The sequence below is a fragment of the Coregonus lavaretus genome (genome assembly GCF_964263955.1).
Source record: "Coregonus lavaretus genome assembly, chromosome: 26".
Taxonomy (NCBI): Eukaryota; Metazoa; Chordata; class Actinopteri; order Salmoniformes; family Salmonidae; genus Coregonus; species Coregonus lavaretus.
This window is the reverse complement of record NC_140013.1, coordinates 3,227,742-3,244,174: the sequence shown is the minus strand read 5'-3', so window position 1 is coordinate 3,244,174 and position 16,433 is coordinate 3,227,742. Positions and strand designations below refer to the sequence as shown.

The 16,433-nt window shown below is 42.7% G+C and overlaps 1 protein-coding gene across 2 annotated transcripts in view; it reads right to left on the bottom strand.

Moving 5' to 3' along the window:
- Positions 1-7,597: 7,597 nt before the first annotated feature.
- The window catches only part of LOC311101331 (AP-2 complex subunit mu-like), a 52,818-nt gene continuing 43,982 nt past the window's right edge, over positions 7,598-16,433 (bottom strand). For both annotated transcript variants that reach the window (XM_084142460.1, XM_084142459.1), the window contains exons 8-12: positions 11,793-11,930; positions 11,537-11,672; positions 11,187-11,284; positions 8,146-8,257; positions 7,598-7,875 (exon numbers count right to left, since the gene is read on the bottom strand). In XM_084142460.1, coding sequence (XP_083998586.1) covers positions 7,741-7,875; positions 8,146-8,257; positions 11,187-11,284; positions 11,537-11,672; positions 11,793-11,930 — 619 coding nt within the window. In that variant the 3' untranslated portion in view covers positions 7,598-7,740. The remainder of the gene's footprint in view (positions 7,876-8,145; positions 8,258-11,186; positions 11,285-11,536; positions 11,673-11,792; positions 11,931-16,433) is intronic.

The following is a 16,433-nucleotide window of genomic DNA, read 5'->3' as shown; positions in this document are numbered from 1 at the left end:
ATCAATTAATCACTTTTTGACTGAGAAAGTTAAGCAGGCCTATGCTTAACTTAAAATTGCCCGGACACAACACCAGAAATGAGAGATGAGGGATACTGTATGAACCGTCAGTGACATTCATTTACTTGTGTTTATATATTGTATGATATCACATTTTCTGTATGTGTCTGCGTGTACCAAGATGTTGAAATAAACCTAAACATAAAGAGAGTAGCCTAAGACGTCTGCTTTGGTTCACACAAAAAACAAAAAAATAATGCTTTCTAGAGACAGACTTTTTAGTAAATGGCACCTGAATGGCGGTCTCATAACTTCTGCCCCTCACTGGACTTGGCCCTGTGCCCAGGGTCTGGCTGCGGAACTCGGGGCCAACTGACCTGACGATGTCACCCACCCTGGGAAGGAGCGGTGAGAAAATAGGGAAGGAAGGAGTCGAAAAGAAAAGCTGGAAAGGAGATCTTTCATGGGGCCCTGAAAGATGAGAATTTAATTACGCATCTCTTTATTCATCTGTCCATCCACACCAACACTGCACAAGCTAACTTTTCTAAACGGCCACCCACACATTTTCCCAGTTAACCCCCTCCCTACGAACACTTTACAAACCATTCAAAGCTTATCCCCACATAGTTTTACTTAAAGCCTTTGTTTATACCCCCAGTTTTACTTCAAAGTCAGTAACCCACTATTAGAGTTAGCCTACACAACACTCAACCACGCTTAAACATTGAAATTGTTTCTTTTAAATTTGACAGAAAAATCACTTCGCTCCGAGACGGGATTGTGTCGAGACTCAGATCTGGGGAAAGGTACCAAAACATTTCAGCAGCATTTAAGGTCCCCAACAACACAGTGGCCTCCATCATTCTTAAATGGAAGAAGTTTGGAACCACCAAGACTCTTCCTAGAGCTGGCCGCCCGTCCAAACTGAGCAATTGGGGGGAGAAGGGCCTTGGTCAAGGAGGTGACCAAGAACCCAATGGCCATTCTGACAGAGCTCCAGAGTTCCTCTGTTGAGATGGGAGAACCTTCCAGAAGGACAACCATCTCTGCAGCACGACACCAATCAGGCCTTTATGGTAGAGTGGCCAGATGGAAGCCACTCCTCAGTAAAAGGCACGACAGCCCGCTTGGAGATTTTTTAAAAGGCAGCTAAAGGAATCTCAGACCATGAGAAACAAGATTTTCTGGTCTGATGAAACCAAGATTGAACACTTTGGCTTGAATGCCAAGCGTCACGTCTGGAGGAAACCTGGCACCATCCCTACGGTGAAGCATGATAGTGGCAGCATCGTGCTGTGGGGATGTTTTTCGGCGGCAGGGACTGGGAGACTAGTCAGGAACGAGGGAAAGATGAATGGAGCAAAGTACAGAGAGATCCTTGATGAAAACCTGCTCCAGAGCGCTCAGGACCTCGGACTGGGGTGAAGGTTCACCTTCCAACAGGACAACAACCCTAAGCACACAGCCAAGACAACGCAGGAGTGGCTTCGGGACAAGTCTCTGAATGTCCTTGAGTGGCCCAGCCAGAGCCCATCGAACATCTCTGGAGGGACCTGAAAATAGCCGTGCAGTGACGCTCCCCATCCAACCTGACAGAGCTTGAGAGGATCTGCAGAGAAGAATGGGAGAAACTCCCCAAACACATTTACATTTTACATTTTAGTAATCTTATGCAGAGCGACTTACAGAGTGCATACATTTTCATACTGGCCCCCCGTGGGAAACGAACCCACAACCCTGGCGTTGCAAGCGCCATGCTCTACCAACTGAGATACAGGGGACATACATGTGTGCCAAGCTTGTAGCGTCATACCCAAGAAGACTCGAGGCTGTAATCGCTGCCAAAGGTGCTTCAACAAAGTACTGAGTAAAGGGTCTGAATACTTATGTAAATGTTACATTTCTACAAACCTGTTTTTGCTTTGTCATTATGGGGTATTGTGTGTAGATTGAGGGGGGAAAAACTATTTAATCCATTTTAGAATAAGGCTGTAACCTAACAAAATGTGGAAACAGTCAAGGGGTCTGAATACTTTCCGAATGCTCTGTATATAGTTATTAGTGTAAACATTAATAATATACAGTGCCTTCAGAAAGTATTCACACCCTTTGACTTTTTCCACATGTTGTTTTTTTACAAAGTGGGATTAAAAAATTGATTTAATTGTTATTTCTTGGTCAACAATCTTCACAAAATACTATAATGTCAAAGTGGGAGAAACATTCCAACATTTGTAAAAAATTACAGCTGTGAGTCTTTCTGGGTAAGTCTCTAAGAGGTTTCCACACCTGGATTGTGCAACATTTGCCCATTATTCCTTTCAAAAAATGTCTAACAACCATTCAGGTCTTGCCATAAATTCTCAAGCTGATTTAAGTCAAAACTGTAACTCGACCACTCAGGAACATTCACATTCTTCTTGGTAAGCAATTCCAGTGTAGATTTGGTCTTGTGTTTTAGGTAATTTTCCTGCTGAAAGGTGAATTACTCTCCCAGTCTTTGGTGGAAAGCAGACTGAACCAGGTTTTCCTCTAGGATTATGCATGAGCTTAGCTTCATTCCGTTCCGTTTCTTTTTTATTCTGAAAAACTCCCCAGTCTTTAATGATTACAAGCTTATCCATAACATGATGCTGAGCCAGCACTATGCTTGAAAATATGGAGAGTAACTCAGTAATGTGTTATATTGGATTTGCCCCAAACATAACACTTTTTATTCAGTACAAAAAGTTAATTAATTGCTTTGGCACATTTTCAGTGTTACTCACAGCCATTAAACTCTTAACTGTTTTAAAGTCACCATTGGCCTCATCGTGAAATCCCTGAGCGGTTTCCTTCGTCTCCGGCAAGAGTTAGGAAGGACACCTGTATCTTTGTAGTGACTGGGTGTATTGATACACCATCAAAGTTCACCATGCTCAAAGGGATATTCAATGTCTGCTTTTTCTAAATTTTTCCCAATCTACCAATAGGTGCCCTTCTTTGCGAGGCATTAGAAAACCTCCCTGGTCTTTGTGGTTGAATCTGTGTTTGAAATTCACTGCTCGACTGAGGGACCTTACAGATAATTGTATGTGTGGGGTACAGAGATGAGGTAGCCATAAATCATGTTAAACACTATTATTTCACACAGTGTGAGTCCATGCAACTTGTGACTTGTTAAGCTTTTACTACTAAACTTATTTAGGCTTTCCATAACAAAGGTGTTTGAATACTTGACTTAACATATTTCAGCATTTGATGAATTAATAAGAAATAAAATCATAATTCCTCTTTGACATTATGGGGTATTGTGTGTAGGCCAGTGACAAAATATCACATTTTATTCCACTTTAAATTCAGGCTGTAACACAACAAAATGTGGAAAAGGTCAAGGTGTATAAATACTTTCTGAAGGCACTGTAACTGCAAGACAGAAACTTCACTTCTGCTGCAGAAATAAGTTGATAGACACAATTCCATTGGTTACACCTTTTTATTGGGATTACCTTGACAGTCACAAAGTTACCATATGTAGCCCATCAAAACATTGAAGCAGAGGGTCAAGCCCCCAGTTCTCTCCCTCCCCATCTCTCAGGATGTTGCATGACATAGTGGGCATTGACCAGAGAGAGAGACTAGGACTGAAATGGAACCCTATTGCCTATATAGTGCCCTACTTTTGGCGAGGACCCATAGGATTTTGGGAATAGTGTGCAATTACAGACAGCCAGAGAGATAGGGTTTTTCAGAAGTTAGCAGAACTGATTTTAGTGTTCATTGGTAGAACGTAGTGCCAGAGAAAAAAGAGAATGGAAACTTGATGTAGTGTCACAGTGTTTGTTGCAACTGCTCAGACAATCTGATAGCCTTTGTTCAATACACACAATAGCCATGATTGAACTAGAAGGAATATGGGAGGAAGAGGAACGCTATCTCAACCCGCACTCATTATCAGAAAGGCGGAATGTTTTAAAATGCTAATTTGAAATGCAGGCAGTCCAAGTCTAGTAGGCTGAGTTGAGCACTCAGTCCCTCTGTCTCTGTCCCAAATGGCACCCTAAAAGTAATATACTATATAGGGAGCCATTTGGGACGCATCCCCATCTCTCTCTCTCTTAAAACACACACCATTGTTCCATAAATCAAAATCCCTTCATTAAACTGATTTCAAAATGAAGTTGAAAACAATAGTTTTGTATGGGGGGGGGATCAGTGCACATGGAGTATAGGGGGTTGTTGAAGCTTAATTACAAATTGGTTTCCTTACCCTGTAAGCAGTCTTTGGACAAGGTATGACAGCAAGCCATGCTTTGGTTTAGTTTCCCTGGCACCGTTCCAACATGCTAAAGTTTTAGCATTTGGGCCGCAAATTCCATTGAAGTCATGGGACCTCTGTAGCTCAGCTGGTAGAGCACGGCGCTTGTAACGCCAAGGTAGTGGGTTCGATCCCCGGGACCACCCATACACAAAAAATGTATGCACGCATGACTGTAAGTCGCTTTGGATAAAAGCGTCTGCTAAATGGCATATTATTATTATTATTATTATTATAATTTTTTACGCATCATGTCCAAATGTATCTGAAATTGATTTGAACATGATGCGTGACAAATGCTAATATCGGTCCCATGACTTGAATGGGATTTGTGCCACAAATGCTAAAACGTTAGCATGTGATAACGGTGCCAGGGAAACTAAACCAAAGCATGTTGTTGTCATACCTTGTCCATAGACTGCTTACAGGGTAAGGAAACAAATGCCATTGTAATTTGGGTGAACTATCCCTTTAACTGGCCAAGAAATACACCCATGCTAATGTAAAGCGTATGGGAGGGTCAGAATTCCAGCCGGGATCAGAACTGGGAATTTGCAGCCAGAATTTCAGACTCCTGAGAGATGTTGAGCAGATCGTGGTCCTGGGTAAGAATAGCAACGCACACACACACACACACAGAGAGAGAGAGAGATCCGCTCAACTGAATCTCATACACAGCACATTTTTACCATTCATACAATATAGAAATGTGTTTATATATATTTATATTCATAGACAGGCGTATCCCGTTCTCAGTCTATTGTCGATTAATTTTTTTTGTTCCTAAAAATGACAATTTTGGTCACACAGAAGGAATCTCTGCAGCACTTAGACAGAAAACGACAGGAACCACAGCAAAAAATCGACATTATTATATCTGCGTCAATAGAGGAATCATAATAACAATGACACTAACAGCTATTGGAAATAGTATAGGAGGACTCGAGTGTTGGATAAGACAGTGAGAGAGAGCGATGGAATGGTGGCCAGAGAGCTTTAGAGAAGCACGACAAAGCACTAAATACAAAAACACAAGACGATTCATGACTAATATACTCAGGGAAGGCAGGGTATTAAAACAACTAAACGTATAAAATGTCTTGAAAATGGCATGACACTTAATGGATGCATCTACACTGCATTCTGCTGCAAACTACACGAGGCTAAAGAGTGACTCAGCCGGTTGGTTATACAGATACAGGGGCAGGGCTGGGGAGATGGAGGTGAGACAAGAGACGTTAGTTGCTACAGGAGAAGAGAAGAGCGACACACACGCTACTATGCCAGCATCAAGAAAGGGAGGGTAGCAGTTACCCCTAAGCCAATGATACATACTTTTTTTTATCCTCCTAATACATTAGGATTGAGGGTATGGTGCGTAATCTGATCCTAGATCTGTGGTTATGGGCAAAGGGGAAAGTCGTCCACTAATTCAGTGCCATGAGGAATAGATGGGGTAATACAGGAATAGTAGTCTGCTATGACAATGTAATCTGTGGTTTAAATGACACAGCTTTAATTTAACTACAGCCCTATGTGGCTCTGCTCAACAGTACTACATAAAGAAACTACATGTCATGGCGGTGGAATGTATGTTTTGTTTAGATTAAAAGAGGGAAAAGACCCTTTAGATGCAGATGGACTTTTTTGTACTCCTCCGGATGTTTGCATTATCTATACACACACTACCAGTCAAAAGTTTGGACACACCTACTCATTCAAGGGTTTTTCTTTATTTTTACTATTTTTTACATTGTAGAATAATAGTGAAGAGATCAAAACTATGAAATAACACATATGGAATCATGTAGTAACCAAAAAAAGTGTTAAACAAATCAAAATATATTTTATATTTGAGATTCTTCAAATAGCCACCCTTTGCCTTGATGACAGCTTTGCACACTTGGCATTCTCTCAACCAGCTTCATGAGGTAGTCACCTGGAATGCATTTCAATTAACAGGTGTGCCTTCTTAAAAGTCAATTTGTGGAATTTCTTTCCTTCTTAAAGCATTTGAGCCAATCAGTTGTGTTGTGACAAGGTAGGGGGGGTATACAGAAGATAGCCCTATTTGGTAAAAGACCAAGTCCATATTATGGCAACAACAGCTCAAATAAGCAAAGAGAAACAACAGTCCATCATTACTTTAAGACATGAAGGTCAGTCAATACGGAACATTTCAAGAACTTTGAACGTTTCTTCAAGTGCAGTCACAAAAACCATCAAGCGCAGCGATGAAACTGGCTCTCATGAGGACCGCGACAGGAATGGAAGACCCAGAGTTACCTCTGCTGCAGAGGATAATTTCATTAGAGTTACCAGCCTCAGAAATTGCAGCCCAAATAAATGCTTCAGAGTTCAAGTAACAGACAAACCTCAACATCAACTGTTCAGAGGAGACTGTGTGAATCAGGCCTTCATGGTCGAATTGCTGCAAAGAAACCACTACTAAAGGACACCAATAAGAATAGACCTGCTTGGGCCAAGAAACACAAGCAATGGACATTAGACCGGTGGAAATTTGTCCTTTGGTCTTAGATTTTTGGTTCCAACCGCAGTGTCTTTGTGAGATGCGGTGTGGGTGAACGGATGATCTCCGCATGTGTATTTCCCACCGTAAAGCATGGAGGAGGTGGTGTTATGGTGTGGGGGTGCTTTGCTGGTGACACTGTCTGTGATTTATTTAGAATTCAAGGCACACTTAACCAGCATGGCTACCACAGCATTCTGCAGTGATACGCCATCCCATCTGGTTTGGGCTTAGTTGGACAATCATTTGTTTTTCAACAGGACAATGACCAAACACACCTTCAGGCTGTGTAAGGGCTATTCTACCAAGAAGGAGAGTGATGGAGTGCTGCATCAGATGACCTGGCCTCCACAATCCCCTGACCTCAACCCAATTGAGATGTTTGGGATGAGTCGGACCGCAGAGTGAAGGAAAAGCAGCCAACAAGTGCTCAGCATATGTGGGAACTCCTTCAAGATTGTTGGAAAAGCATTCCAGGTGAAGCTGGTTGAGAGAATGGCAAGAGTGTGCAAAGCTGTCCTCAAGGCAAAGGGTGGCTTTTTGAAGAATCTCAAATATAAAATATATTTTGATTTGTTTAACACTTTTTTGGTTACTACATGATTCCATATGTGTTATTTCATATTTTTGATGTCTTCACTATTATTCTACAATGTAGAAAATAGCAAAAATAAAGAAAAACCCTGGAATGAGTACGTGTCCAGACTTTTGACTGGTACTGTATATGCATTTAATCATTTCATAATTTTCATTTTTCATTTTTTTTTGTCAGCCAGCCCATGGGAAGAAAAGTCATAAAAAACAGACGCGATGGGATAGTAGTGATCCCATGTTGTCGTCTTTTGCCCTCTCCCTTGTTGCAGCCTCTTCCCTGTTGCGCCCCTCTTCCCGCCTGATCGCGAAGTGCCGGTTAGCAGCGCGTCTCGTAGATGCCGCTGCGGCCGATGTAGCGCACCCATTTGATGACGTCGTGGTCACTGTAGTTCAGCTTGGGCTCAAACACCTTCAGGTAGCGCACCTTGAGCCCGGACGGAGCAAATGGCACCTGGGAGACCATAACATAACCATAATGACACCTGGGAGACCATAACATTACCACAATGACACCTGGGAGACCATAACAGAACCATAATGACACCTGGAAGACCATGACATTACCATAATGACACCTGGGAGAGAGTTCAGTATTTGACAGAACAGAAACGTTTGCACACCTGGGTCATTCAACCATAAATGTTGGCTATAGGGCACAAACTAATCTTGAACCCAGCAACAGTAGAGATGACTGTGTGAAGGAAATAAAATACCTAATCACCTCAAAGTTCATGGAGATGGGAGGGCGCGCCCACTTCTTCTTGTCGTTGGTGGGCAGCAGCTCGATCTCAGCACTGATCTGAGACTCCTTCATCCCTGCCATACGCTTGATCCTGCAGACATACATAGCCACACACAGTTAAGACCGTTCCACAGCACAAACACAGGCGCGCGCGAGCACACACTAGGGATGGGCACGGTTAATCGAATATCCGGATATCCAAACGGTCGTTACTATTCAAACACTTGTATTCGAACACACTGAGTATTAATATATATACATATATATTAATACTCAGTGTGTGTATGTATATATATATACAGTGCTATGAAAAAGTATTTGCCCCCTTTCTAATTTTCTCTACTTTTGCATATTTGTGATACTGAATGTTATCAGATCTTCAACCAAAACCTAATATTAGATAAAGGGAACATAAGTGAACAAATAACACAACAATTACATATTTATTTCATAAACAAATTTATGCAACACCCAATTCCCCTGTGTGAAAAAGTAACTGCCCCCTTACACTCAATAACTGGTTGTGCCACCTTTAGCTGCAATGACTCCAACCAAATGCTTCCTGTAGTTGTTGATCAGTCTCTCACGTCGCTGTGGAGGTATTTTGGCCCACTCTTCCATGCAGAACTGCTTTAACTCAGGGACGTGTGGGTTTTCAAGCATGAACTGCTCATTTCAAGTCCTGCCACAACATCTCAATTGGGATTAGGTCTGGACTTTGACTAGGCCATTTCAAAACTTCCAATTTGTTGATTTTTAGCAATTTTCATGTAGACTTGATTGTGTGTTTTGGATCATTGTCTTGCTGCATGACCCAGCTGCGCTTCAGCTTCAGCTCACAGACGGATGGTCTGACATTCTCTTGTAGAATTCTCTGATACAGAGCAGAATTCATGGTTCCTTCTATTAAGGCAAGTCGTCCAGGTCCTGAGGCAGCAAAGCATCCCCAAACCATCACACCATCACCACCATGCTTGACCTTTGGTATGATGTTCTTATTGTGGAATGCAGTGTTGGTCCCCAACAACACAGCGGCCTCAATTATTCTTAAATGGAAGAAGTTTGGAACCACCAAGACTCTTCCTAGAGCTGGCCGCCCGGCCAAACTGAACAATCGGGGGAGAAGGGCCTTGGTCAGGGAGGTGACTAAGAACCCGATGGTCACTCTGACAGAGCTCCAGACTTCCTCTGTGGAGATGGGAGAACCTTCCAGAAGGACAACCATCTCTGCAGCACTCCACCAATCAAGCCTTTATGGTAGAGTGAACAGACAGAAGCTACTCCACAGTACTCTTGGACCATGAGAAACAAGATTTTCTGGTCTGATGAAACCAAGATTGAACTCTTTGGCATGAATGCCAAGCGTCAGGTCTGGAGGAAACGTGGCACCACAGTGAAGCATGGAGGAGGCAGCATCATGCTGTGGGTATGTTTTTCAGCGGCAGGGACTGTGAGACTAGTCAGGATCGAGGCAAAGATTAATTGGAGCAAAGTACAGAGAGATCCTTGATGAAAACCTGCTCCAGAGCGCTCAGGACTTCAGACTGGGGCGTAGGTTCACCTTCCAACAGGACAACGACCCTAAGCACACAGCCAAGACAACGCAGGAGTGGCTTTGGGACAAGTCTCTGAATGTCCTTGACTGGCCCAGCCAGAACCCGGACTTGAACCTGATCCAACATCTCTGGAGACCTGAAAATAGCTGTGCAGCAACGCTCCCCATCCAACCTGACATAGCTTGAGAGGATCTGCAGAGAAGAATGGGAGAAACTTCCCAAATACAGGTGTGCCAAGCTTGTAATAATATAAATATATATAATATAAATAAGCGTCATACCCAAGAAAACTCAATGCTGTAATCGCTGCCAAAGGTGCTTCAACAAAGTACTGAGTAAAGGGTCTGAATACTTATGTAAATGTGACATCAGTTCTTTTATTTTTAATAAATTCACAAAAAAATCTAAAAATGTAATTATGGGGTATTGTGTGTAGATTGATGAGGCAAAAAAACTATTAAATCAATTTTAGAATAAGGCTGTAACCTAACAAAATGTGGAAAAAGTTAAAGGGTCTGAATACTTTCCGAAGGCACTGTATGTAGAAAACCTTTCTTGAAACAGAATCAGTTCCATGATGGCGAACATAAGACTTATCTTTCACTGTTGCTGTTAGCCTAGGCTACTGTTAGCCAGCTACCATGAAAACATTTGCACTGTTGTGGTATTTTTGTGGCATTTTGCTTCATTCTGATTGGTCAAGGGAATAGAGCGATTTGTATTTTTTGAATTTCGACTATCTGAAAACAATGTTTGATTTTATTTTAATAGTGAAATAATTTAAAATGCCCATCCCTCTCTCTCTCTCACACACAAACTTCAGCCTATAGTCTTACATATGTTTCAGTTTAAAAATAAATATATAAAATAATTTAATTCCACTCAACCTGGATCTCCTCAATTGAGTTGCCATTTCTCAAAATCATTGAGAAAATATTAACGGGTCAATCGTCTTCCTCTGAATCGTTGTGGGTGGGGTTAAAAATCCCCTTGAAATTGCCATTATGTCTGGGCTAAGGTGAGGTCAACAATGTGGCTAGTGAAGGCTGATGTTGCTGCTGAATTAGCATCCATTTAGGCAGAGATCGAAGCCCGGCTTAGTTGATAAAAACAACAAGAGTTTGCAGCTCTGAGGGCCCAGGTTAGCAATCATCGATCCCTCGAACCCGCGTGTTGTGAATAAAGTACCCAATTAACCAGTGACACAATTAACAACTTTTTTCGGTCAGTAGTTCATAGATGACTGCGAAGCGTACATATTTCTCAGGCTGGTGCCTAACCTGGGTGGAGTTCATTAGGCACGAAGAAATTGACTGAAAGAGGGAGGGACTATCTGGACTTGTCCAATAAGAACCACTTATTTTCCAGTTTTTCCCCCCTGGCTGCCTAATGCTTTCCAATGTGTGCCCTAATAAACAGGGCCCTGGTACGGCTAACCTGAGAACGACAATGAGGAAAACTTACTTCCAGACGATGGCGTTTTCGCTGGCCTTGTACTTGGCCTTGCCCTTCATGCAGATCACCTGGACGCCGCTGGTGTTGAGAGGGGTGGGGATGCGCACCTGGTTAGTAAAAACATGGAAAAAGACGTTCAGTTCAGTGGATCCACTCCCCATCTACAAGCACTCATTCATTCATTACGTTATGGGTAAGACCAAGGGTGCAATGGCTATGTAGAGCACTACTACGAAAGTGTGTCATTTCAGGACTTTTACCTGACCACACGACCTGACCATGATGACCACGACCTGGTCAGTTACTGTGCCCAAAGCTCTATGATCATATGGTAAACCTATATCCCTCTGTAGCCATACCTCAATCTTCTGAGCCAGAAGCGAGGGCTTGAAGTTGGACTTAATGACCACCTTGACTTCAAGCTTTGTGCGGCCCACCTCCCTGACAAGGGGGATGACGCGGAAGGGTAGGATGATGTCCTTGGTGGTGCGGTACCTGTGGAGAAGAAGAGGCAAACACACACACACACACACACACAAAACGGACAGATAAAGACAGAGCCTGTGTGTGAATGTGTGCGTGTGTTTGTGTGTCTGTATCACACAAGCTCGTTACCTCATGAGCTCACACTCTCCGTCCGGAGGAATGAAGCTGATGCTGCGCTCAGCGTCAAACTTGCTGAGACGCACACACTGGTGGAATGTACAGTCGTCAATGGCTATGGATTGCTTACCACCACCACCGCCACCGCCACTAAGAGATGGAGATAAAGGAGAGAGAGAGAAAGATAGAGGTGTTTAGAGGGAACAAGAGGGCCACACACAGACACACACACACACACTGAAGGAGGGGAAACCTAGCCTAATCATAATACACAGACATTAATACAGTACAAAATAGATGACAGTGAGATTAACGATTAACACAAATTTAGGAAGAGTATGAATTTCAATGAAGAGCTGATGCACACACTGAGCTCCTTCATACTGAAATCCACACACACACACACACACACACAATGGTAGAGGCATGCAAGCCAGACACCACAACACTAATTGCCTGGTCAGTCTGACTTGCACGTCATGTCGCGTTCAGAAGGATGCAACATTTGATTGATTGATTATGAACACGACATGTTCAAATCTACATGTCAGAAAATCAGACACATAGCATTGCTCTGTACTGAACGCAACTCTGTGTCGACAAAACGATGGACAGACAAGACAGACACACACAGAGGCTGATTGAGGCAGACTGATGATGGAGAGAGCAGTCTGACCGAGTGAGTGATGTACGCTACCTGCCCCCCAAATCACTGAGGTCCAGCACAGAGAGAGGGAGAAAATAAAACCACAAATCAAGAGGGGAAAAAACACAGCTTGACACTTAAAATCTTAGCACTCTAAACATAATGCCACGTAATAAAAACGTCATAAAAAAAGAAGGTGATGGAAAATGATGAACAAAGTAACAAGCCATGTGATGTAGTTGCGGCATGATGACTTGGTTACAATGGCTGCGTAAAACGGAGTGATCTGGTCAAACGTAGTGCACTTTATAGGGAATAGGGTGCCATTTGGGACACAGACAATGTATTCACCTCCCAATCAGTGTTTTGGACAAGAAGCACTGCATGTGAAAACACTTTAGAGAGAGAATGATTTAAAGTTTTCAATTTTCCAGTTTTATCTCAAAGTCTTTTCAACAGCAATTCCGTCCTTGACAGTGTCAGTGGCCCACTTTGCTTTGATCATTATGGGCACTTTAAAAAAATCACGATGTTCCAGGCTTTACAAAACATTCAATGAGCATAAACAAACATTGCAGCAGAAAAATATTTTCAAACCAAAAGTACAGTATAGGAGCTTAATTCTAGCTTGGTCCCAGATCTGTTGTGTTCTTGCCAACTCCATTGATGTAATTGGTAAGCCAAACATTCGGCACAAACAGACCGGCACTCAGGCTAGCTTATTAATTCACGGTATAGTTGCAGGCACCAGCAAAGGGCCTTCAGTCAGCTTGCTCTAGAGTTTAGGCTATTTCCTAAAGGTGAATTCAACAGCTTACTGGGGTGAGACTTTAATGGACTGTAGCTCTGAAAACTCATTAAGCACCTCTGCCCCCTTGGAAATACAAGGTCACAGCTTAATTGAATCAGATCAAGTGCCTTTCTATATCTATTCTATAGATTATTCTAATCTATATTCTAATCTACTTCTATATCTATATTTTTTGCCTCACATCTAAGACTACTTGGGCCACTGTTTTTGTTGTGATATCTTGTTTGATGCTCTCTGACAGTGACATCTGCAAAAATCATTTATGTATTTATTTTACCTGTTAAATTAACTGGGAACACTTCATTTACTGCAACAACCTGAGGAATAGTTACAGGGGAGAGGAGGGGGGATGAATGAGCCAATTGGAAACTGGGGATGATTAGGTGGCAATGATGGTATGAAGGCCAGATTGGGAATTTAGCCAGGACACCGGGGTTAACACCTTTAGCGACCAGAGTCAGAACATCCATTTAACGTCCCATCTGAAAGACAGCACCCTACACAGGGCAATGTCCCCAATTACTGCCCTGGGGCAGCCGGAAGTTTACATACACCTTAGCCAAATACATTTAAACTCAGTTTTTCAGAATTCCTGACATTTAATCCTAGTAAAAATTCCCTGTCTTAGGTCAGTTAGGATCAACACTTTATTTTAAGAATGTGAAATGTCAGAATAATAGTAGAGAGAATGATTTATTTTAGCTTTTATTTCTTTCATCACTTTCCCAGTGGGTCAGAAGTTTACATACACTCAAATAGTATTTGGTAGCATTGCCTTTAAATTGTTTAACTTGGGTCAAGCGTTTCGGGGAGCATTCCACAAGCTTCCCACAATAAGTTGGGTGAATTTTGGCCCATTCCTCCTGACAGAGCTGGTGTAACTGAGTCAGGTTTGTAGGCCTCCTTGCTCGCACACGCTTTTTCAGTTCTGCCCACACATTTTCTATATGATTGAGGTCAGGGCTTTGTGATGGCCACTCCAATACCTTGACTTTGTTGTCCTGAAGCCATTTTGCCACAACTTTGGAAGTATGCTTGGGGTCATCGTCCATTTGGAAGACCCATTTGCGACCAAGCTTTAACTTCCTGACTGATGTCTTGAGATGTTGCTTCAATATATCCACATATTTTCCTTCCTCATGATGCCATCTATTTTGTGAAGTGCACCAGTCCCTCCTGCAGCAAAGCACCCCCACAGCCTGATGCTGCCACCCCTGTGCTTCACGGTTGGGATGGTGTTCTTCGGCTTGCAAGCATCCCCTTTTTCCTCCAAACATAATGATGGTCATTATGGCCAAGCAGTTCTATTTTTGTTTCATCAGACCAGAGGATATTTCTCCAAAAAGTACAATCTTTGTCCCCATGTGCAGTTGCAAACCGTAGTCTGGCTTTTTTATGGCGGTTTTGGAGCAGTGGCTTCTTCCTTGCTGAGCGGCCTTTCAGGTTATGTCGATATACAGTGGGGAAAAAAAGTATTTAGTCAGCCACCAATTGTGCAAGTTCTCCCACTTAAAAAGATGAGAGGCCTGTAATTTTCATCATAGGTACACGTCAACTATGACAGACAAATTGAGAAAAAAAAATCCCGAAAATCACATTGTAGGATTTTTAATGAATTTATTTGCAAATTATGGTGGAAAATAAATATTTGGTCACCTACAAACAAGCAAGATTTCTGGCTCTCACAGACCTGTAACTTCTTCTTTAAGAGGCTCCTCTGTCCTCCACTCGTTACCTGTATTAATGGCACCTGTTTGAACTTGTTATCAGTATAAAAGACACCTGTCCACAAACTCAAACAGTCACACTCCAAACTCCACTAAGGCCAAGACCAAAGAGCTGTCAAAGGACACCAGAAACGAAATTGTAGACCTGCACCAGGCTGGGAAGACTGAATCCGCAATAGGTAAGCAGCTTGGTTTGAAGAAATCAACTGTGGGAGCAATTATTAGGAAATGGAAGACATACAAGACCACTGATAATCTCCCTCGATCTGGGGCTCCACGCAAGATCTCACCCCGTGGGGTCAAAATGATCACAAGAACGGTGAGCAAAAATCCCAGAACCACACGGGGGGACCTAGTGAATGACCTGCAGAGAGCTGGGACCAAAGTAACAAAGCCTACCATCAGTAACACACTACGCCGCCAGGGACTCAAATCCTTCAGTGCCAGACGTGTCCCCCTGCTTAAGCCAGTACATGTCCAGGCCCGTCTGAAGTTTGCTAGAGTGCATTTGGATGATCCAGAAGAGGATTGGGAGAATGTCATATGGTCAGATGAAACCAAAATATAACTTTTTGGTAAAAACTCAACTCGTCGTGTTTGGAGGACAAAGAATGCTGAGTTGCATCCAAAGAACACCATACCTACTGTGAAGCATGGGGGTGGAAACATCATGCTTTGGGGCTGTTTTTCTGGGACCAGGACGACTGATCCGTGTAAAGGAAAGAATGAATGGGGCCATGTATCGTGAGATTTTGAGTGAAAACCTCCTTCCATCAGCAAGGGCATTGAAGATGAAACGTGGCTGGGTCTTTCAGCATGACAATGATCCCAAACACACCGCCCGGGCAACGAAGGAGTGGCTTCGTAAGAAGCATTTCAAGGTCCTGGAGTGGCCTAGCCAGTCTCCAGATCTCAAACCCATAGAAAATCTTTGGAGGGAGTTGAAAGTCTGTGTTGCCCAGCGACAGCCCCAAAACATCACTGCTCTAGAGGAGATCTGCATGGAGGAATGGGCCAAAATACCAGCAACAGTGTGTGAAAACCTTGTGAAGACTTACAGAATACGTTTGACCTGTGTCATTGCCAACAAAGGGTATATAACAAAGTATTGAGAAACTTTTGTTATTGACCAAATACTTATTTTCCACCATAATTTGCAAATAAATTCATTAAAAATCCTACAAATTCTCATTTTGTCTGTCATATTTGACGTGTACCTATGATGAAAATTACAGGCCTCTCTCATCTTTTTAAGTGGGAGAACTTGCACAATTGGTGGCTGACTAAATAAAAAAAATTCCCCACTGTAGGACTTGTTTTACTGTGGATATAGATTGTTTTGTACCTGTTTCCTCCAGCATCTTCACCAGGTCCTTTGCTGTTGTTCTGGGATTGATTTGCACTTTTCGCACCAAAGTACGTTCATCTCTAGGAGACAGAACGCGTCTCCCTCCTGAGCGGTATGACGG